At 39.0% G+C, this 26,232-nt stretch overlaps 2 protein-coding genes and 1 long non-coding RNA gene across 4 annotated transcripts in view; 2 read left to right on the top strand and 1 right to left on the bottom strand.

Annotated features, from left to right (window-relative positions):
• Window positions 1–11,308, top strand: part of LOC108108305 (guanine nucleotide-binding protein subunit gamma-e) — a 37,700-nt gene extending 26,392 nt beyond the window's left edge. Inside the window, exon 3 of one of the 2 annotated variants that reach the window (XM_017216326.2) lies at window positions 10,979–11,308. In XM_017216326.2, coding sequence (XP_017071815.1) covers window positions 10,979–11,084 — 106 coding nt within the window. In that variant the 3' untranslated portion in view covers window positions 11,085–11,308. The remainder of the gene's footprint in view (window positions 1–10,978) is intronic. The other variant, XM_017216335.2, reaches the window with a different exon arrangement.
• A 7-nt stretch (window positions 11,309–11,315) lies between these two features.
• On the top strand, window positions 11,316–11,724 carry LOC108108300. The gene has a single exon (XM_017216313.2). It carries the CDS (start codon window positions 11,319–11,321, stop codon window positions 11,571–11,573), a length of 255 nt encoding a protein of 84 aa, XP_017071802.2. The 5' UTR covers window positions 11,316–11,318; the 3' UTR covers window positions 11,574–11,724.
• An 11,234-nt stretch (window positions 11,725–22,958) lies between these two features.
• On the bottom strand, window positions 22,959–25,231 carry LOC108108045. Its single transcript, XR_005993878.1, has 2 exons — window positions 25,045–25,231; window positions 22,959–23,712 (listed from the first exon to the last, which is right to left on the bottom strand). It is a non-coding gene; the product is annotated as an uncharacterized LOC108108045 (long non-coding RNA).
• Between the last annotated feature and the right edge of the window lie 1,001 nt (window positions 25,232–26,232).

Raw genomic sequence — 26,232 nt, 5'->3', positions numbered from 1 at the left:
TCGTTGGCTCCTTTTTGCTCATGAAATGTGCGCCATAAAATCCCTGGTTGTCTTTCTGCATCATTGTCCATAACAATGAGACAGGATCGTTCAGCGAGCACCGACCACACGCTAGTATTACGACTGCACAGGGAAAAAACTTGGGATATATATAATATGAAAAAAGAAGAATAATAAACATTATGATCAAATATAGAAAAATAAGTCTTTTAACTTCATTCATCAAGGCATTAAATTGATTTGCAATTTCTCGACTTGATACTTTTCTCAGTGTATTCACATACAGATGCCCAGCAGATACGGGCACATGTGTGTGTTCCATGATGGCCATTTCGGCTTCATGGCCCATGGATGAAATCGCTTTGTTTGCGCCGCTCTCAGGTGCCGCAGCGGCAATGTGGGCTTAAAATTAAATTATTGGTTTATTTATTCAGCGAAATGGTCATCAAATCGAGATTGTGATTGCAGATAAAGCGAGGGAATGGCTTTCTATGGTGGAGGCATAAAAATGCCGACGCACGCATGAGTTGGTAAAAATGGAATCGGTGTATACCTTAAAGGGATCAGAAAAATGCGATTCAGTCAGCAGATTTTATATATTGATGGAAAATACTTTAATAAACAAGCGGTGGAGTAGCTCGATCTCCTCAAATACACAAAGATAAATATTAAAATCGCTCTTGTGTGTATTTAAATATATATATTTAAATATTTGCCTTGTTCGATAGAGCAATCAGAGCAATATTGGTGCGCTTGTTGAATAAATAAAAACCATAGAAATATGAATTACATTTTATATTTCAATCAAATATGCAAAGTTATTATAGTTATTTTAGTTTTTATTTTAGGAGCTTATCAACTCTAAGTAAACTAGATTTCAGGGAATTAATATGGTAGTATTTTCATATTATTTTTAGTCTCCTCTTGTGGCTGCAAGGTATGGTATGCCCTTAGCTTTCGTCTGCAAAGGGAACTGGTGAAAAGTTTAGACCCCATTGTTTAGTAAAGCATTCAACCAGAGTTGCTTAACCAAAGGCCAAAAAACTAATTCCCATTTCTATGCACTTCAGCTGGAGTTTGACAATTGAAAAAGCAATTTGCGAGTGCTCCTTTGTCCCAGTGTTCCGCTTCTTTGTTATCCCCAGCATGACGGCACTTTAAACACTTTGCTGCAATGTGTCTCCTCAACTTTTCGTCCTGGCTACCTGGCACTCATTAAGCCACCGCAACAGGACTTAACCTGCTGCCGTTTACCAACACTGCTGGCGGGGTAAAACCGCAGCTAAAAGTATCGACATTGGAATAACAGAAGCCACAGAAGATGATGGGAGGGAGAGGGAGAGAGAGGAGCTCAAATGGGAGAAAAGTTTTGCAACAAATGTCCAAAAGCCACTTAACGGCGAATTAGAGCGCAACAACAACAAGAATAACAACTGCAACTGGGTGAAAGCGAGTTGAGAGCAGCGACAACTAACTAACAAAAAAGTACAGTTAACGCTAAAAGGATACGGCAAACTTTTCAAGCGTGCAGAGCGAAGCAACAACTTTGTATCCTCGTTTGCAATTGACCAGTGGGTGAAAAACCGCAGGATGCCAGTAATGATGGTTCTGCCTCTCCCACTTGGCTATTGCCACCCTCCCAATTCGACCACTTCACTTTGTTGCCAAGTACAGTTGTGTGTGTGCGCAGTTAATTGATGATGTCCCATCAAATTGTAACAACTTTCGGCTTTCGGCCAAACAAATTGTAGCCTAGTTTTCGCCGGATATTGAGTTGGACCACACATTTTCACTAACACCACCCTCCCTTACCCTCCCTTACCACCAAAAAAAAAAGAGACAGAATTAATTGTCGCTGTGGAGAATTTGCATTTCAAATACTTCCACTAGCTGGCCTGCTAAAAATTGCATAACAAAGTGCGGAGAACCATCATCATTTAGCTTGCAAATTGCTTTTCGGCTCTGGACGAAATGTCCACCCACTGTCCTTACACCACCGAACAACCAACCAACCGCTCATCCATCGCCATCCTCGCAGGCAATTTGTCAGGGTATTCATGCAATGCTCAGCATTTTTTTGTTTTTTTTTAGGAGGATGTTTTGGGGGAGGCAGGAAAAAAGCAATGTGGCAAAGTTTAATTAAGTTTTGCGGGCCGATTAAATATGTATAAATATTAATAAACAAAGTGCGTGACTCACGAAGCGGAATTAGTGAAGGGAAGTGGCTAAAGAGATTGCTGGTCAAAAATATTGGGCGGACTTGTTTTTGTGTGGCCTGCAGGCCTCATTAAACTCAACTTAAACTATCAATCTTGGCTGTTTTCCTGACTTGGCCATCATTTTTCTTGCATCAATTAATCAGTCAGGGACAGGCTTTGACCTCAAACTACATAAAGAGTAGCTTATATTGGTTCACAGAATATTAGAGCTCGAGTCATTTATTATTATTATTTAGTGATTGTCAAAACTTCGAACTAAAGTTTAATCTTAAGAAGTCACTAAATTTGCATTGAAAACATCAAATTATTCAGATTTTAATCAATAGTAGACATAATAATTTGATTTTAGGTAATAACATCGTAAGCCATTTTCACTTGATTGACTTTGCCAAATTCTTTAGGAGCTTTAAAACAGCTTGTTTCCTGATAGTTTTTAAACTATTTAATTGGGAAAAGATCAACCCTTTCGTAGAGTAAAGTTCAGCCATATACGAGGTTGTTCTACTAACTGCTCTTCCAAGCGAAAACTTTTGACAATTATCTAATCTTGATTTGTTTAACCCATGATTTGTTAGTCCCCAAGATTGTGTTAGGGAAGAGTAGAGTCTGAGGTTGCCAAATGAGATTCATTTTGGACCGCAAACAATTGCACCCAAATGTGTATGACATGTGAGTGTGTGTGTTTGGGAAAGACAGGGAATGAGTTCAAATGGGAGACAAAATCCGGCTGCAGCAGCATAACTGGCTCTTCTGCAAATCAAATATGCAAATACACATAACAACCAGAACGGGAACGAGCAGAACACTTTGGTAAGCATTTTTGCATCATATAACGGGGGAGGTTGGGAAAAAATACATGCTAGATGAAGGCAGAAGGCTTCCTTCCACAACGCTCGACAAGTTTTTGATAGCAGGAAATTTGCAATTTCTGGCATTAAATTTCCGCCTCAACATTCACTTCATCATCAGCAGGAGTAGCAGGATGAGCAGGAGGGCTGGAACGGAATGGTGGGGCAGGATTATGCATTTGCATTAACCGGCTTCTCCAGTCCATATGTGCGTATCTAAAAGCCATTCGATCTGTAATTATCGTAGTGAGCTCAGGTATTATGTGCTTAAACTCCCTTAAAACCAACCCACCCACCTTCGATTCCTCCCTGGAGGAAGTGCGTGCTGGGAATTGTAAATAAGCAAACAGCTCACAGATATAGGTATATATACCATAAGTGTTTAGCATTTCTGTTTCTGTATTTTCGATTTCTGCACAGTTACAGTTAAGTGGGATTGTGGTTGGGTGATTGGGGAAATGGAAAATATTGCTTTATTCACCTTAGGTCTGTCTTTTCCATTCGGCACATAAAATACGTGCACGTTGAGCTTAGCCATTTTCATTTCCATTTTGCATTGATTTTTGTTTTTCCTTTTCCTCGAATCGAATTTCACTTGGCAAATTACTTTGAGAAATGCAAGACAATTTAAAGAAAATTGCCTGTCAAGTTTCAGGTCGATGGAGTTGAGGGAAATTCGAGAAATCTATTGAATTTAATGAAACTCAAATTACTAGTAGCATTTATTATTATTTTTACATTATAAAAGATAAAATATGCATATCAACCTAAAAAAGGTCCTTTATGAATGGTGTTTTTTTCCAAACAAAATTTCAAAATAATATTAATACATTCGAAAAGTTCAGAGCGAAAATAAGTCTTAAGATTTTCAATGAAAATAATACATGAGATGGCATGAGACGGTGACCTTTTCACTCACCACTCCAAATTTTCTTTCTCCTGATGTTGTTGACTTATTATCCTTTTATTTATGTATATTTTCCAAGATGGCCTTGCCGGTTGAGCCCGTTATTTGTCAGTTCCTTTTGCAGAGTTGATTTTCGCATAAATATCCTTGCGGACCGCACTTGTCACACGTCATTTGATTTGCTACTTTTGAAATGAACAAAAAACGGGCAACAATTCCATGGCCTAACCTGGGGCAAACTTTGACAAACACTTGACGACGACGTTGAGAACTCTGAATCGAGAACTAGAACTGAGAAGAGCTCGGCTCAAGTGTTTTTTGCACAATTTCTTTTCAATTCAACAAAAGTGGACCGGCCAGAGGAGGCCGTTTCCTTTCCATCTACAGCCAGTCATCTATATGCCCAGTCCACCCTATCCCAGAACCCCTCCCATCTTTCCCCATGCTAAACATCTTTTTTGTGCTGCTTTTTGTTTTTAAGGCTTTCATCCTCGTCATCGTGCTCGGAGTAGTTTTGTATGCATAGAACTTGCGGCTTTTGCCCGTTCAGGGTATAGACCCCGACCTCCGGAATCCTAGAGATCCGGCGGCAGAATGTGGGCTTGGGTGTGGAAAAGATTTTGTCTTTTAGCCTGATTTGTTATTCATGAAAAGGCAGCAGCAGTAGTAGTGGCTGAGGCAAGCTTGGGGCCAAAAGAATGCCAGCGAGCCAAGGAAATGGTTAAGAAAATGCCGAGCACACTTTTGTGGCGAACCAAAAATGAAGGTGAGAGGGGTCTTGGATGTCGGCTGGTGCATAATAAAGCTGTTTGTTAGTTGAGAAAGACACCCAAGAAAAAGGGGACCAAGAAAAGAGATACCCTTCATTGAGTGGATCAGGCTGAGGGCATTCTTTTTGGCCATTTCCGTGGCAACGATTAGCGTTTTGTGCATTTCATATCACATGGACAGATTGGCTTATCCCGAAATCAAGGTGGTCCCTTCTCCATTTCTCACGAAAGTAAACAATGACCAAGCCAGTCAAACATCTGTCAACAGTAGTTCATTCTTGATTTGCCGTTTAGCTATTCATTGCACAAATCATTGTGCTCCGTTTCTGATTTTCCTCTTTTTCCTTCATTCAGTTGTGACCTGTAGTTTGCATATATATTAGGATAGGTACCTTAAGTTGTCATAAATCATTACATATATAATGATTAAATTTACTGTTGAACACAATTCCCATCATTTGAGAGGATCCTTTACATCACCACGATTTTCCTCCTTCTTAGGTATGCAAATCTCGCCCACAGCTTACCTAATAAAATGCATCCACATCCATTTAGCGTGTAACAACAGCGAATTTGCATATCCCACATGCAATTTATTTATGCTAAATAGAAAAACAAACAACGCCAGCGGAATTTTATGCATATTTCTGTGTTGCAAGCACCTGAGAAATATGCAATGGCCAGCTGAATAATGCGCATTAAAATGCAATTAGCTGGAAGAGCACAAGACCATGGCTTACAAATACCGAAACAGCCACTCACCTGTGCACGACCACACATGTACACCTATGTATATGTATGCAAATTATGGGAGGAAGACCCTCAAAGTTTTGTCTGCTCAGTTTTAAGTGCCATTTGCGTTTCTTCGGCATAGGTTTTCTGTTTTTCTTGCTGTGGCGCTGGAAAGTGTGCTAAATTTAGCAGAAGGCCGCGACACACACACATGCACCCTTATCCAGATGAGAGCCGGTGCATGAGTGTGTGTGTGTGGGTGTGAGGGTGAAATGAGCTAGAAATTAGTTTATGGCGAAGGTCGAGCTAAAAAACACTCCCTATTTATGGTCGTATGGAAACTAGTCGAGGGCATGAATCTTTTAATTTGCTAAAGAGACTTTACAATGCTCTGATGGAACTTAGTTACTTTATTATTAATTTAAAAATTTTATAAATTGTAATTACCTTTCGTTATTTGGTGTATAAGTAAATCAAGGAATTTCTTTATTGAATTTTAAAAGAATTTTATCCCAACAACTGTTCTTTTAATTAAAAACAAAATCAATTGCAGCCAAATTATCATCTCATTAAAATATTTATAAAAATACAAGCATGTAAAACTTGTTCAAAGCTCTCTCCTCAAATTGCTTTTCTATATATTTAAATAGGAATATAATGGATACCTGATAGAAAGGAAGAGAATTAGGAATGTTTTCGGATTTCCCACACCAACCAATGTGTGTGTAAACAATTATAATAGGCTTGAAATGAAATTTTAAGCTTTTCATTTCTGTCACATGCGTGGCAAAGATAAACATTGTTTGTTGAGGAAGAAGGGGGTTGGGGCTGAGATAAAGGCAAACACACACACACACATGCACACTCAGGAAAACACACGCAGATGCAAATTGACATGTGGCTGACGCATTTGTTTACCCAAGCTGAATATGAAATGTATGTGGGAGCTATGACAGCGGTTGGGGCTTGCTTTTTTGGTGGTGGTGGGGGTCGGTGAAGCAAGCTGGAGACTTGGGTTGAGCTCTGGGCTTTGGGAAAAAGCAGGCAATTCTAATTTCGGAGCTGTTGGATCTAAGCTATCTGCTTTCGAATGCGACCGCCTTCTGCTGCTGCGGTTGCCATCGATAAATAATGCTTTTTGTAGCATGCTTTCAGGCGCTTAAGATTGCGTGTGATTACGTATAGGCACATAGACATTTGCGTGTGTGTGTGTTGTGGTTGTCATAAATCAACATTTACCTCGTGTTTGTGTTTTTTTTTGTGCAGCTGACAGACCGGAAAAGGTAGAAAACTTTCAAAGGTAAACGATTGCTTGAATGGTTTCAGGCTGAAAAAGCAGGAAGAAATTCCAAATGTCGGTCTGGCATTTAATTATAGGTTGCGTGTGTGTGTGTGTTTGTTGAGCTCAGATTGATGTGGGTGAGTTAGACCTTTAAATCGAATTTCATTCTGTGAGATACATACGACAAATTGCTTCATTAATCGAAATCATCAGCACGAAATTTCACGTTGATTTCATTTCAATTTAATTTCAATTACATAACGGTGTCTGTTTTCCTGTCAATTAAGGTTTATGTCCCTTTGCGGTCCCAAACAATTATGTTTAATGGTAAATGTAAATAATAAGATAGATATAAGACATCAAATAGCATTAAATTGGGAATTATGATTATTAATAAAAGCTAAGCTTACCTTAAAGGGCTTAGTTAGGTAATTCAATTTGACAAGTAAATATTATATATGAATTTAAACATTTTCTAGTTCAAATAGCATTTTCTATTAGCTAGCTCATTCCATTTGAATTATTTCATTTAGCTTCCTTTGAATTATTTATTTCTGCTAATGCAAACATCCGCTGATTTTCATTATCGTTTAATTTCCATCATCATCTTTCCACGTTTGCGGTCCAACTTCCTGCCTTCTTTCATTCTGATTTCTGATTTCAGAAATGTTCACCACAGAACATTAATTCGCCTAACCCTAAAAGCAAAATGTTGTCAGGACTTCTCTCCTCGGTTGATGATGTCTGGAACTGCGTCCAAGTGACTTTTCATTTCAAGCTCTTACATTTATTCAGTTCACAGTTCCATTTCAACCGGGAAGTACATACATTTGTATGTGTAGGAACGCAGACTGTGGATTGGGAGGTCTTTCAATTAGCACATAAAAGCCCAGCGTGGTCGACATGGCCATGCGGGTTTTGCGGTTAGCAAAAGGGGCTTCAGACTTGATGGGAGACTATGGTCTTGTGGTCCACATATTAAATTAACGGTTGCTGAATTAGTTTTCAATGTGTTCGCCGCTGAATGGCAGTTTGAGAGGCACTCAACCTGTTTTTGCTTACACATTTCCATGCCGGGTTTCCTTGATGTTCGGCAAAGGCACTCAAATTAAATGCAGATGACGAATAAAAGTTTTTTATGTCCCTGTGGCATTTCGTCTACTTTTACTTATATTCCCATTACCTACTTGTGTTATGAGAAAAGTTGCCAAAACAAGGGAAACTCATCACAGATGCTAATGATGTCATGCACTTGTGAGCCTAAGAAGCTCGAAGGCAAATAGAAAACTCAGCAGCGAATTTCTAGACTATTTCTTGGCTTACACAGTCTGCTAAACTTTGGCAAGCCTGAATAATGATGGAAGCCTGATGATGATGGGCAGTAAATTTTAATTGCTATTACTTCATTTTTGTTTCTTATTTGTTCTGGCTTTTAAAATTAGATATTTTAAGGGGTCCCGAGGTCATTGTTATTTTTCTCTTTTCAATCTGCTTTGATACTCTCATTAAAAATGCATGTTCAGCAACACTCTTACTAAAAGGGTTAAATGATAAGCGCCAAGCTGGAGTCTGTAACCTTAAGGTCAGTGGAAGGCCTTTATTCCCTGGGTATTTTCCAAATTTACTTTTAGGTTGCCAAAGACCTAGCGTCATCATAACAACTTTGTTTACTGCGCTTCGACCTGGCCTTGACTGCCGAACCGAATCTCGAACCCCTGAAAACCCTTGGCCTTTGTTTACCCTTACAAAAACAAAAAAGAGCAGAGAAAACAGCAGAAAACCAAAAAGAATATTTCCTAAGCTCTGTGGATTTTTATTTTTACGTTTCTATATATAAGGCTGGGTCTGTGTCTGTGTGAGTTTTCCCGGTTGCACAGGCTGAAACCGCAAAGTCATAAGCCCATTAGCCAGGGCGAATAGAGACGAAAAACTGAAGGGGGCTACGGGATGCAGGGGGCATTGTTTTAGGCAGTCCTTCGTGGGATATATATTCCCAACCGCTGGCATGATATTGCCTTTTGCTCTGTTGATGCGGAAAATGAGCAAGGAAATAGAGAAAATCCAACGCACACACACACCAACTTACGTACGTATGCGAAGGCATGAGGATAACGACACCGAAGTAACAAGGACATCGCTACCGACGACATGGTCTTGTTAAGTTAAATTATGCATGCATGCCACGCCCATTATTACACCAAGGGCGAACCCCACCTGCACACCTTGGCATTTGATAATTGAGAGCCAGGCAGGAGCAATCAGTGGAAAAGGGGTTTGCCAGAAACAATCAAAACTATTCACGGCAAACATCTCAAAACACACACGCGCGAATAATTTGAACGTCCTGCAGGACATGCAATGCAAATCATTATATTTAATCGAACAAACACTGTACATCAAAGCAACCGCACAAATGCTTAAAGCAATTTTGCGGTCAAATGAAAGCGTAAACACACACAAACACACCGCACCCAAAACAAAATAAATTATAATCCTGTGGAAAAGCGGAATAGGGCAATTTAAAGGCAAAGAACAGCTGCAACATTTGGTCAAGAAGCCAAAAGAAAACATTTGTCCAATAAATAAGCCACAAAATGCTGCCGCTTTTGGAATATGCAATTTGTTTGCCGGAAAGTGCAGAAAGCAACCAAGGCAAATGGGCAATCGAAGTATTTATTTACTGGCTTTTTTGGAATGGGAAAAGTGCCTGGAGCTTTCTCCTTTTCTCTGAAATAAGTTGGTTAGATTGACCAGCATAAAAGACAAACATTTTCATGCAGTTTTCCTCAAACTTTCAATTGGGTATTTGAATAGTTATTACATATTTAAAAGTTATGATAAATACAGTTTGGATGTTTAATCAAGTATTTAGTTATATAATCCTTCTATAGAGTTTTATTTTCAGTTAACATAACTATTACTTTCTAAAAGAGAACTTCCATTCACTTAAGACAACTTTTGGCAACGAAAGTAAATAGCACTTGTACCCTTTTAATTCAACAACTTCCACAAAGTCTTATTAACAAGAAAGCAATAAAGAGGGCTTTGTATTTGAGAGACTCAGGAATAAAGTTGAATGCGAGAGACAGGAAGAAACCAAACTAACAAATTGAAATGCAAAACTCATTCCCAGACGACTGTCTCTCCAACTGTCTATTTCGCAGCTGCCAGAAGATGTGCCTTCAAGCAGCTTTCTTCTCCTCGCAAACACTCCCTTTAAATAAATAAATTCTTGCAAATTTTGCAAAATAAAAAACGAAAAGTGTGGACGAGTGGAAGAGGGAAATATACGAAATGTTTTGTCTTGAGGAGAAAGTAGCAAAAACGGAATAAAATAGATAAACAGATGAAGGGGAAGAGACTGGCAGGCAGACAGAGAGACAGTCAGACAGAGGGAATAAAGTGAGGGACAAATGCGAACGGCAGGACCTCCATTTTTATGGCCCCAAAGGATAAGCGAATTACAACAACAAAGAAACAACAATGGCAGTGCGGCAACAACACTCTGAATTTATATGCGAATTTTTATATTTTTCGGGTTTGGGGTAAATAAGGAAAATTTTTTCCAAATGGGGGTTTTTGAAATGTTAGTTTCCTTGGCGCGTGCAAACTGTTCAAACATTTTTAATGTCCATCTGTGTGTGGATTAACATAAAATTTGCTGTCCTTTGCCATTCAGACCCAAATATAAGCTTGTGTTTCTCCTCCTGCAAACACCTTTTTCCCTCTTTTACCAGAAGTAAGGTATTTACAAGTTTATGTCCGCTTAGCTTTAAGTGCGGATGGATGCCCCTTTTTTGTATTTATTCCCTTTAAAATGTCTTGATTTTTAACTAAGGCCAGGACGAGCGACAGCTTACACAATTTATGAGCTTTAAAGGACGAGATTACCGCATTAAATTGTTGGAGCTCAGTTAAGTTTTACGGTAAAGGTGAACGAAATGGGATCAAAATTTATAAGCCACTTTTAAAGTAATGATCTGCGTAGTAAGTTTAGTGAGTCTGTAGTAGTTTATAAAAAAAAAAAAGTCATGCTGCTATACATAAAAGTTAAAAATGCACGTAAATCAAGAACAATACCTGAATAACGAGAGCGAAAAGCCAGTTGATTCTGAGAACAGGGAAATGCATTAGGTTCAGGAAGCTCTATTTTTATCTTCAACGTATTACCCCTTTAAGAGAATAAATTATTAATAAAATGTCTTAAAATTTTCTTACAGAATGCGTTCGTTCATCGAGGAGAACGAGAAGAACGATCCGTTGATCAATGCGCCGGATAAGAAGAACAATCCGTGGGCCGAAAAGGGCAAATGCGTTATCATGTAATATTATCGTAAACCACAAAAATACCGCCATAACTATGATAACCAGCCAAACAACAATAATGCAACCCATTCCACGAATCATACCACAACAACAACAACAACAACAACACCAACAGCAACCAATCAATATAGCTTTGAGGCCCATCCTCCACATCATCAACAATTAGAGACCCAAAACCAATGTAGCAGCCAAGTTTCGGGGCAGGGTGAATCCCTAGATGTGGTGCCGGTGGAGATGCAGCACTACAACAACAACTATTACTACTATTACAACTACAACTTGAGCTATGAGCCGCCAGAGGATCGATCAATGGGCGGCGGGGGTAAACGAGGCGGACGTCGCCTGCAGCAGCTGGTGCGAAGGACGCGGTACGAGCTGCAGCAATGGCCGCTGCTCATGCAGCTGCTCCTGTTCGTTCTTTGGCTAAATGCCAAATTCTGGCAGCTGGTCAACGAACAGGTCACCTACCGTCGCAGAAGGTGGCATTGAGGAGGGGCGACTGGCGGCAGCAGGACATCGGGTGTTGCTTGGTATGAGTTCGATCTAGGCTTAAGTTGTGAAAATTATGCCCACAGTCTTTACAATCTCATCTCAATAAAATTAATCAAAATGCGCTGCGTAGTGGAAGCAGCGAACCACAGCCAAAGCTTCTGTGTGAACTTAGCCTCCCGAAACGACAGCAGAGAGAAAAAAACAGACAAAAAAAACATTCTGAACACCAAGAAAGGCGAGTGCGGGCACTAGCTACTAGTTGCTCACTACTCGTAACTCGCTACTCGTTACTTTATCACGAACTCGATTCATCATCGTGCGCTCCTCATCGTTGTCGATCTTTCGTCGTTCCTCTCTCGTCGTTTTAAGCTCGTCTCTTTTACTTCTCTACAACTTATCTCGCTCGTTCATCCCTAATTCGTTCTTTCTAGCTATCGTTCCTAGTCGTTATTGCATGCCATACATTCTTAGAGATTTCGTTTTTATATCGCTATGTATTTCTTTGCACCCATCATCATCGACATCACATTCCATCATCCAATCCCACCCAAACCAAAACCAAAACCAAAAAAAAAAAAATATAATAAAAAACACAGTAGTCGACAACGCTAACTCAATCATATCAGTCATGAACAAGATAATGGGCTAGCTATATGTCAATGCCTCGAATAATGTAACCCACCCATCATCAGTAGAGCCAGCAAATAAGAAGCCTTAGAAACGCCCAGAAATCCCCTGCGAAAGCAATAGATCTATCAACTTTTATAAGAGGTTTCTCCTGCAATGCTTGTCTAAGAAACTACCCCACAAAATGCTAACATACAAAAAAACCGATAGTAATAGAGAAACCTTTGTTAAGAAGAGCAAACTTTTTCATAATTCACAGGAATGCGATTAAGATCAAGGTTTAACTCTTTAAGTAGATTCGTATTTTGAGTAGCGCTTTTTATTTGGTAGCCAGGCAAACGCTAACCGAGCAAAAATTCAATTGTGTTTGATTAATTCAACATCTAGTATATACGAATATATGGATACTATAATTTTATATACAACATACATACTTATAGAGTTATATGCTAGGCAAAAGAGCTATTTAAAGGCAGACGCTGTAGTTACTCGAGGATGATAATATTATATTTAGTTATAACAAATATGTTTACGATTAACTAGCGGGATATTATTATATACGCAGACAACATACACAAAACACTGAAATACCATACGAAAGAACAAACAACTAACTATTATTGATGAAGACCCCACAATATTTGTATGGATCATAGTTGAACCAGCTTAGTGAAATATTTTAGAGAAATCCACAAGAGTCAGCTGAAACTTTATATGTTATATGCGTAATTGCAGAATGGACTTGACAAACCAAAAACGAACAAGAGTAAACTATATTATATTATTAACTATTATATACGATATTGAAAGGGCGTGCCCCAAATGGCCGTTCCCCCAAAGAAAAAACAAGGCGCTGTTCAGCTGTTTGATAGAGGAGGTCATAAAAATATCTAGCGAAGACGATTTTATGAGTTTACGTTAATAAAATGCTAAGTTCAGCTTATCGCAATTATTTCCATTAATATGTTAGACATATATATTTTCAGCATTAGGATGAACAAGAAGATGAAAAGAAAAAGACAACAATCAAAACACAACACACAACACATTGAACACGACACATACTTGAAATTAGTGAAACGACAAACTGAGGTTACAAAAAAAAGAATATATAATATATGAAACAGATCCTTAATGAAAAACACTTCAATTATGTAGCGACTAAAATGAACACATTAAATGATAATATTAAGTCGAGGAACAAAGTAGCAAATCGAGCAGTCAGCGTAAAATTAATTATAAGTAAGTCGCGCAAAACTCTACAGCAACTCGAATTACAACAAGCAGAAAAGTAAACTTATAAATAAGCAGCAAACAAAGCAGCAGACGAAGGCCCAGAGAAGGCTCTAATTCCGAGAAAGCGAATGGAAGAAAGGCGTAATAAGAAATGAGAAGTGAAAGTCCCCAGAGGACAAGATGAATCAGAACACAATAGCTAACGAACTAGAGGTAAATCTTAAGGAAAGTCAAATGGATCTAGGGAAATCAAGTCAAGGAGCCCAAAACTACAGCAACGAACTATTTGGGCCCCAAAACGATGTGTGGCAGTGGAACACGTTTAGGATTACGAGAAGCACAAAGTAGCAAGCCGCTACGTCAAGATCGAACACCAGACAACCCGAAGGCTAAACCAAGTGTCTCCAAACCAAAAGGACAAAAGCTGCATCTCAAAATTGAGCAGAACAAACACACACAAAACTAAAATAAGGTATTGGTGGTTATAAAAATTATATATATAAATCGAAATATTATATACTCATATGACAAATTGGCGAATAGGGAAACGATTGAAACGATTCATGGAAGTATAATCAAAAGGCATGAAGGCTGACCATGTTCCTAAAGGCATTGTCAGGCTTCACAGACTGTGGCAACAACTTGGGATGTGAAACAATCGTTGTGGCCAGTCGTCACTTACATGCTTCATATCCCTGCAGTGTGTGCACGTCTGCTTGGAAGTTAAAAAATCAAAGCATAAAGTTCAAGCTAAAGTTAAAATATATATAAATGTATAGTCTCGTACGCAAGAGCACTTAATTTTGTGCCTCAAACTCAGTCCAGGCTGACAAAATTTAGCTAGTTCCTGTTAGTTCCCGCGCGGCACAGTACATGCGTTCAAGAGAGCATTAAGCACGCGGAGTAGCCAGGCATGGAGTCCTGGCAAAATGGGTGTGAGGGTGCCACCAAAATTGAACAAATGTCGCCGACCAAATAAGGATATGTTCTTGAGAAGTCTCCTTCGATTTGATAACATACGATTTTCCGACAGTTTTGACTGAGTTTGGGGCATCAACGAAGCTCATTCAATAGGTGTACTTACACTTTGTCAGTATTTAATCGAAAATCGTTAATTAATCGTATTACAATTAGTCACCAAAAAGGGCAAACCATAGAAAATTAATGTTGAGGGTCATTTGTGAAAGGATAGACGGAATGATGGAAAAGTTAAGCAAAGGATAAATTTAGTCATTTTTCCAGCAAGTTTAAGCATTATCATATGCAACTATATAAATGTTAAAATTAAAAATAACTATTAATATCTACATATATATAAATATATACCAGAGGAATATTACACCAAAAGTTATTGAAAGTTACATGAATCGAAGCGAACTCAATTACAGAATCTAGCGGATAAGTGAAGGCAGTTAAAGGCAATTGCCCAGAAGCAAAAGTACAGTATGTGCCAAAAGCTGAGATAACCGCTGGCTGCCTTGAGCAGAGCAGAGTCGAACTAGGTAAAATACAAACGAAGAAGACGATTGTCTAGGCGCTAAGTCGATGTTACAGTTCATTGAAAGTGTTTAAATTATATATGGACAAAAAAACCAAAACACAAACAAACAAAAGTATATTATCGATTAAAGAATAATTCAATATTAAAGATACGCTTTATGGCAAATATTACTATGTGTATTCATTAAATGTGTGTACTATTTACCAGTGGAAAAAACAATTATTGTTACAATTTAGGGTATTAAGTCACGTAATTACTAAGATATATGGACATATAGATTAAGATTCTGAAACTTATATGATATGATTGATTCTTAAACTTGTCGAATTGCGAACTCAGACAAACAAACTCACGGTGCCGAATTACATCCAAGGCGAAACCAGAAACCAAATCAAACCAAAACAATTATAATTTAGACAAACAAAAAACCAAAGCTAAAAACTAGTTAGTAAGAGAATTTTAACGCAGCAAACGTAAAAAAAAAAAAAACCAAACAAACCAAACCACACGAGAAAGAAGGAGTACACCAGAAGAAAGCAAACACGAAACTCAAATAGTATGATATAACGAACATGTATTTAGCTGTTAAAAAACATCTACTAAAACCAAACAACAACAACAGTAAGCAAAAGGAAAAGAAGCTAATTGACGATGAAGAAAACAAAACCAAAATGAAAAACAAAGCATAAGTATGATTATCATTAAAGGAACTTCTCTAAATAAAAGTAAACTTTGAAAATCCTTAGCGGAGAAAAACTACCCTCTCTATAAAAAAAAAAAAAAAAAACCAACAAAAATGTCGATTGTGTTTTATTTCCCCCAAAAATGTTTCCCCAAGAACCGATGAAGCTTTCCCGACCGTGCTACGATCCTACCCCGATGTTTGTTGATGTTGATGATGATTATTGTGCTTTGATGATGATGCTGCCTTGTGCTTTTCCCTCTTGCTTTGCCATGCTTCCCCTAAGTTCCATATACTTATCAGTATTCAGTTGGTATTATTTCGTAAAACTGCTTTTTGGCCTGTACATAATTACGCTTGAGCTTCGTTTTTGAGCAAATTTAAACGTATTTCTCTCCAGATTAACCTCGAGTACTCAACATCTTCGCTCTGTCGACCGCCAAACAACTTTGGCTTAAATCTTATTTCAGCAGCCTTGCCTTGACAATTGCACTTGGCGTAAGTATGGAAGGATATCAGGGTATAAAGTGCAGCCGGCGACAGTTGCTTAAACTGCATCTGTTGTTGCCAACTTTGGCTTCTTGTTAGTTTGCCAGCTTTCCAGCTTGCCAGTATGCCGGATAAGCAGAAAACTTTTAGCCGGGCCAAGTTTCCCTTTTGAATTTCATCAAGTTGTTTAATTGTTGCGGAACATGCTTCGAGTAATTAGCAAACGGTGCGTATGCGTGATGAATTATCCATTTAGTTGAGTTCGTTAAGGGCTGGCATGAAATTAGGATGCCCATCAACTAGTGACAATTCAATTAAAGTTCCTGTTAAATGTTTCGTGCAGAATGGAGATCAAATATCGTATTTACTAGGAAATCAATCGAAAGGCAATGACTGGCAATGAATGTCAGGCAGTTAAATTCGTTTAGAAAATGGATTGCCAATGCGCTATCCGCCATTGTCTGGCAGAAAACAATGAGTCATTCGCCTGATTATCGTTTGGCACTGATTGGGATTTGTTTCAAACTCAATGGGTTTTCGAAATGTGTATTGTTTCAGATCCTATTCAGAAATAAATAAAGATTTTAATTAAACACCGAACACCGAATTGTGTTTATTTTTAGTACACCTCGTTTTTCAGAGTTTTTGGAAGCGCAAATTGGCTTGGTATACAACACCATTTTAATATTGCGAGCAAGTGGCTGGCAAATATCTCCATATTTAGACACATTTCATATGCAAATTGAGCGGACCGCAAACACGAAAAGATGGCAGCCTTGCCCAATTTATATGCCAATTGCTGGAGTGCGAAATTAATGCTACCCAAGGGCAAAAAAAGGAAAAGAAAACCAGGGGAAGTCACTCACGGGCAGAATGTTCGGCCCGGAAGTGTTTAAATTACCATGAAGCTATAAAAAACAAGGAGAGCAGGATGGCAGGAACACCGTTCACTCTCCATCTGTATGTGGGTATTTACTGCCCATCGTTGGTTTATCAAGTATTCATTTCTCACTCTTGTGAGGAGCACCGTATGTGGTCTTTTCCAAATCAGATTGCAAAACCTTTCCCAGCTGGGGGTACATTGGTTTGTTTAACTTGAGCATGGAAGCCTTGAAACTAAAGGGTTTAAAGGGCAAATCAGAGGCTGGTTTAACACATTTAAAAGTATCCCCAAGGCTTGCAGAGAATTTGTCAAATTTATTTCACATATTTGCGATGTACAATCAAATTTGCATTTCAATTGCCCCAGAATGCAGTGACAATTATCGAAACACAATGGCCAGGCAATAAATGGACACGAAAATGCCAAAATCCCCGGGCAGCGATTATAAATTGGCTTTTGTGAATGCAAATCAGTTCAGTTCGATATATTTTACGCACTCTCACAATGGTTTAAATTTGATTAATAACTGTACGAGTATGTGTGAAATTGAGTGATTAAAAGGAGCGGTAATTAAAGCGTTAAAGTACTATAAATTTAAAGACATGCAGCTGGAAATCCCTATTTATTCGCATACTCAACTATTCAATTGCTCGTAATTTGTTCGTTGCTGTTTGCCATTTTGGCGCCTCAGTGCCGCCCTTTTCTACGCCATTTGCTCGTAGCTTAGGTCCTGTTCACCCTCACAGTTTTGTCCCCCTTTTGCAGTTCTCTCATTAAATGCAATTTCTAATGCAATTGACATGACTAGTTCTGCTGTGGCCTTCGGCTTCAGTGACTGTTTCGCTTCTGTTTGATTATGAAAATGACTATGCTGGTTTTTAATGAGTACCCACAATATGGCCGGAATTTCGTCAAGGTCTGTCCTCCCATCCTAATTAACATCTCATCTGGGGATTGTTTATCAAGCATACGCAGCATACGCCAGAGGAAGCCCTATCTCTCTCTGTTCTTACTTTTTTTCGTACCACCCCAAGGGGGAACTCAGGTGGGCCAACAGGAGCCGCTAAAGCAGTCAACGAACTGTCAGAACAGGGATTTATCAGTACTCAACAAAAAAAAAAAAGAAAGCAGAGAAAAGTGATGGGAAATCTCACCATTGGGAAAGCCAACTGTTTGACAGTCTGGCTTAGTTACCGCCCGACAGTCTGTCTCTTTCTGTCCCACTGATGGACGGACTGGTGACAAGCTGTTACCTAAAGAGCACTCAGATCTCAGCCCCTAACCTCCTTTCCCTACGCTCCTGACACATGGCTTGATTTATATTTTATTTAAAAAGCAACAGCAAAATTATCAGGCTTTACTTTTGGCTGCCCTTTTTCCCCTTTTTCGGTGCGGTCCTGAATGCCTTTCTGTTGGTTTGGCTTGCATAAAGTTTGTTTAACGTTTATCTTGCGGTCGCTTTGCGCTTTTTGCATGACCAACGAAAGTTTCTTTCGGCCAGCCTCCGCCTGGTGATAAAAACAGCAGAAAGGCAGGCAACCAGGAAGCTGAATTTAAACATGAATAATGAAAGGAGCTGTAAATTGGCTGAGGACCCAACTACCGAAAGGTCACAGCACCACGAAATTAATCAGCAATGTAAAATCGCAAGTTCTTAGTGAAAGTTTCGAAAGTTTTTGGTTAATTTAAATGACAGTCAAATGTAAAACGTGTCTGTTTGTTCTTAAAATTCTTTTCGGGTCTAGTACATATTTAATTATGCTCAACATTAGAGCCTAATGATTTTGCTCTAGCTGATTGGAAAGCATACGTAATTTGAGGAAGTCAAGTCATCAGACAGTTCCCTTTCATATTTCCACCCCAAATTTCAATGGCTTTTCATATTTTTTTTCATAATTTACCGCATTGGGCTATTGAGACTCGACCGAGTGGAAAAAATATGGCATCCAGTCAAATCTTATAAGCATTAATTCTCATTAAATTTAATTGCAAGCGACTTGTGGTCGAGGGCAGTCAGGTGGGGGCCCAGAATATCCTTATTTACTGTGACCCGTCAGTTGGCCCGTGTTTCTGGCACAATTATGCAAATGACTTGCGGAAGGATCCCGCCCAGGACCGAAGCCGATTAACCCCTTTTGTGTGCCGAGGCGTTGAAAGGTTCTGCACTCAATTACGAGAGTAAAAAATTATCACCTGTTACCCAAAAACGGTTGGTTATCCACCTGCCTCCTCCTTCACCTTCTCTTTTAACTGATCCGCAATGAAAGCAAAAACACTTAGCACTCAATTGTTAAGGTAAGTTCTCGGAAGAGAGCCAAAAAGTTTTCGACGCCAAACTAAACTGGGGAATAAAGAAAATTTGTTTAGCAACAATTTCAAACGGTTCCATTGGCGGGAGTCAAATTAATTTCGAGTGCCAAGTGGTGGCCCACTCATTCCCCTCAAATCAATTAATTTGCCAGTTGCCAACAAATAGGGAAAGGGGGAGTTGGGGGCAATAGTTGGAGGGCAGCCTTAATATGCGGTTGAGTATATTTACACTCTGCGGTTCAACTTTCCCTGCAATTTGTTGAGTGTTTCGCCAATAGTTCAGCCCTATTCAGGCAAGTTCTCTTTGCGGTTGCGGCATTGGTGGAAATAATTATGCAAATGCGTCAAGGGGGTGAAATCTTCTTTCGAACTGTGAAAATTTGTCTTGGTAACGGATTTTCCAGATTTTTAATAAAAAATTAAGCTGCTCAGCAAAGCAATCTGAGTGGTAAATCGAAGATTACAAGCCAACTAAATTGTTACAATATTATTTTTTACATTTTCCATCAAGGCCTAACGTAATATTGGTTTATACTTTAATCCCATATTCCGCTCACACACTCACGGCCCAGTCGAGTGTGAAGATCCCCAGCAAAAAATCCGATTTACAAACCGTAAAAATAAGCACATAAAAAAAGTAAAATTCGCCCACAGAAAAAACATCAACGAAAAATGAATAAATTCAAAGTGACGTGTAAGCAAAAACTATTCACGCATAAGCCCAGAATTCCAGTAAATAACAAAGGCAGAAATCAAGAGCCAGCACCGACGATGAATACGTAACTAGAGCGCCGTAGAGTATGCAACGAAAAAGCAGCCAAAAATAGAAACAAAATCTAAAACGTGGAACGAAATTAAATGCAAAAATCTCGGCAGTTCGGGGTGGCACAAAAAAGCTGCATGACATTTTTAATTATCTAGAACAAGTGCATTTAGCATACATCCACAGACATGGAAATAGAGACGCACACTAATGCCAACATCAGCACCAACACTCATATACGAAAAGGAAAGTGAGAACAAAAATCGTTGCATACTTTGCGGGCTGTTGGGCATTTAAATGAAATTTCGTTTGCTAACTGCAGTGCACAGTGCGAGTTTGAACAAGTGCGAAAAGAATGCGAAAATGAGGCAACAGATGATGACGATGGGGTATGAGGTGCTAGTGCTGGTGCAGTGGAAAAGTCAAAAGTGCTTTGCAAAAGTTAAATGAAATATTTGCCAGTCACGCAAGCATTTTTCGCTTTCCCTTAATTAAAGCGAGAACTGTTCCAATTTCATAAATGAATGTATACCTACAATACCGGGGCGCAGGAAAAACATTTTTTCCTTAATCAGCCGGAGCTGCCACCACTCTTAGCCCCTCTCGGCCAGCCGTGTTTGTATTTCCAAGAGCCGAAGAGAAAGCCTATAAAAATATGTTTTTCTTTTACGACCAACTTTTGTTTCCCCTTTTCAAGTGTGTGAGTCTATGTGTGTGTGTGTGTATGTATGTGTGCGTGTACACAGATTTATTAAAATATTTCTCGGCGAAGTGTGCAATGAAGCAGGGTGAAAAGTCAGTTGGACCTGAGCGAAATGGCTAATACTCTCGCTTGGGAAAAACTTTTCATAAGGTTATAAGGATTTCTCGAGCGACTATGTATCCTTGAAATATATCATTTAAAAGGATTGTTAAAAATAGTTTTGACATAGCTTTTTGCTTTTCCTAAAATAATATAAAAAGTCCTACGAAAGGCAATGTAGCCATTTGATCTGGAAGGATATTCATACGCCTCTTCATGCATATCCATCTAAATGGCAATCAGGCAAGCGTTTCAGTCGCAGTCTTTTAATTAATAACGCCAAACGGTTTTCATTTTTTCCAGGAAGATGCTTCAGATCCTGCAGATTCTGCTGATATGTGCGCTCTTTTCAGTGAACACGGCTCGTTAATTTGCACTTTGCATACGCAGTCCAAACGTAGTGAAAGAGACGGTCGTAATAAAAGCAAATAGAAAGCTTTTTGAGAGCGGTAAATATTTTAATAATATTAAACCAGCTTGCAGCCTTCCAAAGTTGTTGCCGATTCGGCTTATTTGCCCAACACTTTATCCTTAGCTTACTTTCGGCTCTCCGCTCGAGCGGCAATAGTGAAAGTAATTTGTTTATTTATTTGCTCGGATAATAGCCAAAGCTTAAAGTGAAAAACGGAAAAACGCAGAACTTTCAACGCGTATTTGTGCAGCACTTCAGTTTCCATTCCTGCTAGGAAAACTTTTCGACCATAGAAGCTCTCTAATCACGGGCAGGAAGGAAGGATGGGACAGGACGACAGAAAATGGGGCTGATAACTTTATCGGCGCCAGGATTTTGCATACATCATTGCGCTCCAGGGCTGACCTTTTGGCTCTGGAGAGCAAAGAATATGTTAATACGCCTACAAAAGGGCAACACAAAAGTGCACAAATAATGTTCTTCTTCTCTTCTCGAACTATCCACCTCCCCCTCTCTTACGTATGACACACATTTCCGCCCATTGTTTGGCCTTGGCCTGAATGCTTGCCTGAATGTTTGCTCTCTCGTGTGTCTGTGCTCTGTTTATGTTTGTTGACATGGAAAAGCCTAAAAGTTATGGTTCGGCATCATGGCCAAGGGACACGCCCATTAGGGGCGAGTACCATACCAGACATGACCATCATTTGCCTGCCTGCTAATAAGCGGCTCAAGTGTTGGCCCGGAATTAATGCGATCTCTCTCCATATCTTCATGTTCCAAAAGGTTACACTAACCGGACATCAGGATGTGTTTGTGTTTGTTGTTGGGGTTTTTGTGACCAGGGGCTTTGTTTGCCATCGTTAATATTGCCCAAGGCCATATTAGTTACTGGTCTGAAGTGTGTTAGTTAAGTCACCCATGGTTACGATTTGCTAATGAGCTGGATAAAATAAAGTTGACACTAAGCTGCATAAATAATGGTGAAAGGTGCTTGTGAGTAACCAAACTAAACTCTATCACTAAAGTAAACTTCTATATTATACAATGTTTAGAATTTTTACAATTGGCAAAAAAAAGTAATAGCAGATTTTCTGTTAAATACATTTTTAGAAAGCAGTCAAACTACTAACGAAAAATCTTCAGTTTTAAATCCATGTTTAGGGACTTATAAAAGAATGTAAATTAAAATAGATGTCTAGTTTTTTCTTTAATATCCAACTCCATTTAAAAGCTACTCTTCCATCACATTCAGATATATTCCTTCCACTTCCTTGACCAATCTCAAACCCAAATTGTGAAGCCCAGTGCTGCTCACAGTCCGTCGCCCTGAGAATGGCCAAACAGCACTTCTGCTTCCGTCGTGTCCTTAATCTCCCCCTTCAGTGTTTTGGCTTTTAACGACCTCTTACTGACGCTGCCACTTGGAGTTCTGAAGTCCTGAAGTCCGAATCCGAGTCCGAGTCCAGTCCTCCTCCGCTCGCTGTCACTTACGCATTCCACTCGAATAACAAAAGCTTTTGATTGATAAGCGGCCATAATAAATTTGTTATTAGTGCGAGAAAGAGCCAAGACCAAATGAACCATGAACAAGACAAGATTGTGATGGGTGTGAGGCGTGGGTGTCTGTGTGAGGGCCAGAAATAGATCGCCAATCGTAATGGATATTAGACAAATAGATTTCATTTTTTCGCAGAATGGAATTTAATTCGCTTATTTGTATATAAATAGAAATATTTCGATGAATGTTCTCACTTCGCTGGCCTTCAGTTCATGTTGATTTGATTTGATAGGACATGATAGGGAGAGGTCCTCTTTGAAATTCATGGAATTGAAAAGGGAAATAGTTTCACAAGAAATGCTATCCGAATTGCCACCAACGCTTCTGATTAGGCTTGTTCAATTTTTGGCTTTCGTCCAACAACACGCCCAGTTCCGCCCACTACCGCTGGCAAAACCCACGCCCCCATTTCAATTGTAATTATAACTTGGCAGCCCACGGCATGAAATTCTGTTTTACAGGAAAAAGCCGCAGCAATTTTGCGGTGACTGGTAGAAATTTCGAATGCTAATTTCAATTAAAAATTTCATCGGCGCTTTGGTGAGGGGGAGGGACATCAATTCCGAGTCCTGTTGCTTTCGCTGATTGATGCCAACGGAGTTCAAAGAGGTGCCAAATGCTGATGCTCTCTAAATATTTAAATTGGAATTGAAAGCTCCGTGGAGGCAGGAGACTCCTTAAGTCGGTGAGTTGGCCTAAACAAACAGGGCGAAAAAGCTGCAAGCGCTTGTCCTTCCCCTCCACAATTTCTCTCCTCCCCTCTCACGTCTTACAATACAGTTGACAAAAGGACTGGTACTGGCATTATATTTACCTTGTCTCTCGCGCTCCATTGATAAATATTCCCCTCGTTTATTTGTGTGCGGATGTGAGCTGGAAAAATAAATACAATAAAACAGAACATACATTGAATTGGGGGTGGTAGCGTGACACGAAGGTGTATCGAGCGATAGTTATATAGTTGAATTGAAAGTATAAATTGTTGTTATAAAACATTCCTTAAGAACTACTCTTTTCTTAAAAATATATTTGTGTTCTTCAACCAAAAATAGTTTATCTCCTTCTCCATTGCAGAATCAATAAACATTAACTATGGCATAAGAGTCAATCCCAGGCATCCTCCACGTGTCACAGGGCACAAAGGACGCATTAGCCTCCTTCCCTTCCCCACTTCTGTTTCCATTTTAGCCATTGTTATCCCCCCTCACTATATCGTTTTGTTGTTTAAGAATGGTCAGGCATTGAATTTGCTTTCTTGGCTTTCGCTTTATCGTTTGATTTGTGCCCAAGTCGCCGTGGCAATGTCATCCCCCTCCATCCATTCAGTACGTTCCTATATGAACGAATGGCCGTTTGATGATTGTTTTATTGAAATTGATTTCCTAATTGAGCCAATTTGTGCAGTCAAGGGATAATCAAAATGATTTTTACTGCACAAAATTAGATGGCACTTCAATGGAATCGTCATCCATCTTTACTATGTCTTTTAATGACTATTTCAAATAAAAATGCTTTTAACTTTTCCGAAGTGATTACTACAGTCCAGAAGTCGGGCAGAGACCACTAGACTTTTGTGTTAAATGCATTAATTTATTATCTCCCATTAAGCGCATCATCAACATAATCGACCTCAACATCGTCATCGTCATCATCATCAGCGGCAGTAGCAGCAGTGGCAGCAGCTGAATAAAGCTAAGTCCACAAAAAGCCGCATAAATAATGAAACATTCTTTTATGTCGACGCCAACCAACGAAATGAAGGTCGGGGAGAAAAAAGTTGGAATAAAAATAAAAATGAATGGCCAACGTACATGACCAGAGGCGCTGCGTTTAAAATAATTGTTAACCGAGGGTTGGGGGAGTGGTGGCCACAAAAAGTGTATATTTATATATAAATTAATACATAAAGACCATGAGCGAATTATAATCAAAGGCAGCTTAAAATATACCCTTAAAAAAGTTTACCTTTTGAGCAGATAAATTTCTATTTAAAAGAAAATTAATTGAAAACAGAACTCACTTTTGTAAATTAGAATAAGCGATCTCATAAAAGAGTACAATGCATTGGCTTAATGGATTAAACATGTGTAAAAAATCTAATTAACTTAATTTGCGGTTGGAATAAAGAAGGAATCACTTGTAATTGCTCATTAAAATTGACATTTTTGTGTCACGTTAATCTAGAGTGTATTCCCATTCATTTACCTTTTGTGCTCGTCAGGGTCTAGAATTATTTAAAGAAGTCGCCTTGGTAGCTGGCTGCTTTCTTTTCACCCCCTCCAGCATAATGGGATCCGTTTGATTTATGTGGCTTCTTATTATATTTCCGTTTCCGTAGCGTTAATTTGCTGCAATGACGTATGCAAGTTGGAAAGTTCGACATGGGGAAAGCCACCGGGTGAAAGAGAAAGAAAGTAGCGCGGGAATGAATAAGAGTTTTAATTTTATAACTTTTACTCGCTTGCGCACTTTTTGCACTTTTTTTTTCAACAGGGTCCAAAACTTGTGTCCTTTTTTTTCGTATACTCGTATACTGCAGCCAATGGCGCCCATTCATTTGTTTTTTTCTTCACTTTTTTTACTTTTATTTTCCGAGGATAGTTTTAACTGGTCGCGTATTTCTTTTTTGTTTTTTAATAATATACTCGTATTTTGTGAAAAGTTTGGCGTGTAATGAAAAGCTTTTCTCTGGACTATTTCATTTTGGCATTTCTGTTGGGGATTTTATTGAAAGTTCAGCGCGATGGATAGATAAATGGTCTAGCAGTTAGCTGAAAACGGGAGTGGTTATTTCTTTGTTTGCTTTTTGGCCGATTATACATATTGGCTTAGATGGCAGCAGGGAGAGTTTATTTATTAGAAAATATTTGAGTTTATGGTGGTACAACATTTATCCATCCACCCATCGCAGTTTCTTCTCTAACAATATGTCAAAATATTATATGTAGACATTTTAAACTGCTTAACTAACTTAAATATTAGCAAAAAATAAACTTCTTAGTGCGCTACATTGTTGAATGTTTTACTGCCTTTTGACTTGTAAATCTATCTTAATTTGCATTATGCTTATGCATATCTGGATCGAAAAGCTCTTGGCCTTTGTCTTGTTTCGAGTGTTCCTTTTAGGCTGTCCAAAACGCCTTCAGCACCACCACCCCCTCTCCCTTCTAAAAAAGGACACAAAAAACAACGAAGCCGAGCAGTTCATTAGCATAGAATTCAGAACGGGGTCAGTTTGGTAGACTGTCGACCGCACGCCATCCTTCTTCTCCTCCTTTTTTCGTTATATATGCACAAGTCCCAACGCTTTAAGTCTCAAGTCTACTTACATTTCACTTTGCGTTGCATTTTGTTGGCCCTTTCTTCTCGGTTTTCCTTCTTTTTTTTGCTGCG

Source organism: Drosophila eugracilis, unplaced genomic scaffold (genome assembly GCF_018153835.1).
Source record: "Drosophila eugracilis isolate 14026-0451.02 unplaced genomic scaffold, ASM1815383v1 contig_445, whole genome shotgun sequence".
NCBI classification, from domain to species: Eukaryota; Metazoa; Arthropoda; class Insecta; order Diptera; family Drosophilidae; genus Drosophila; species Drosophila eugracilis.
This window is presented reverse-complemented; position numbering and strand designations above follow the sequence as displayed.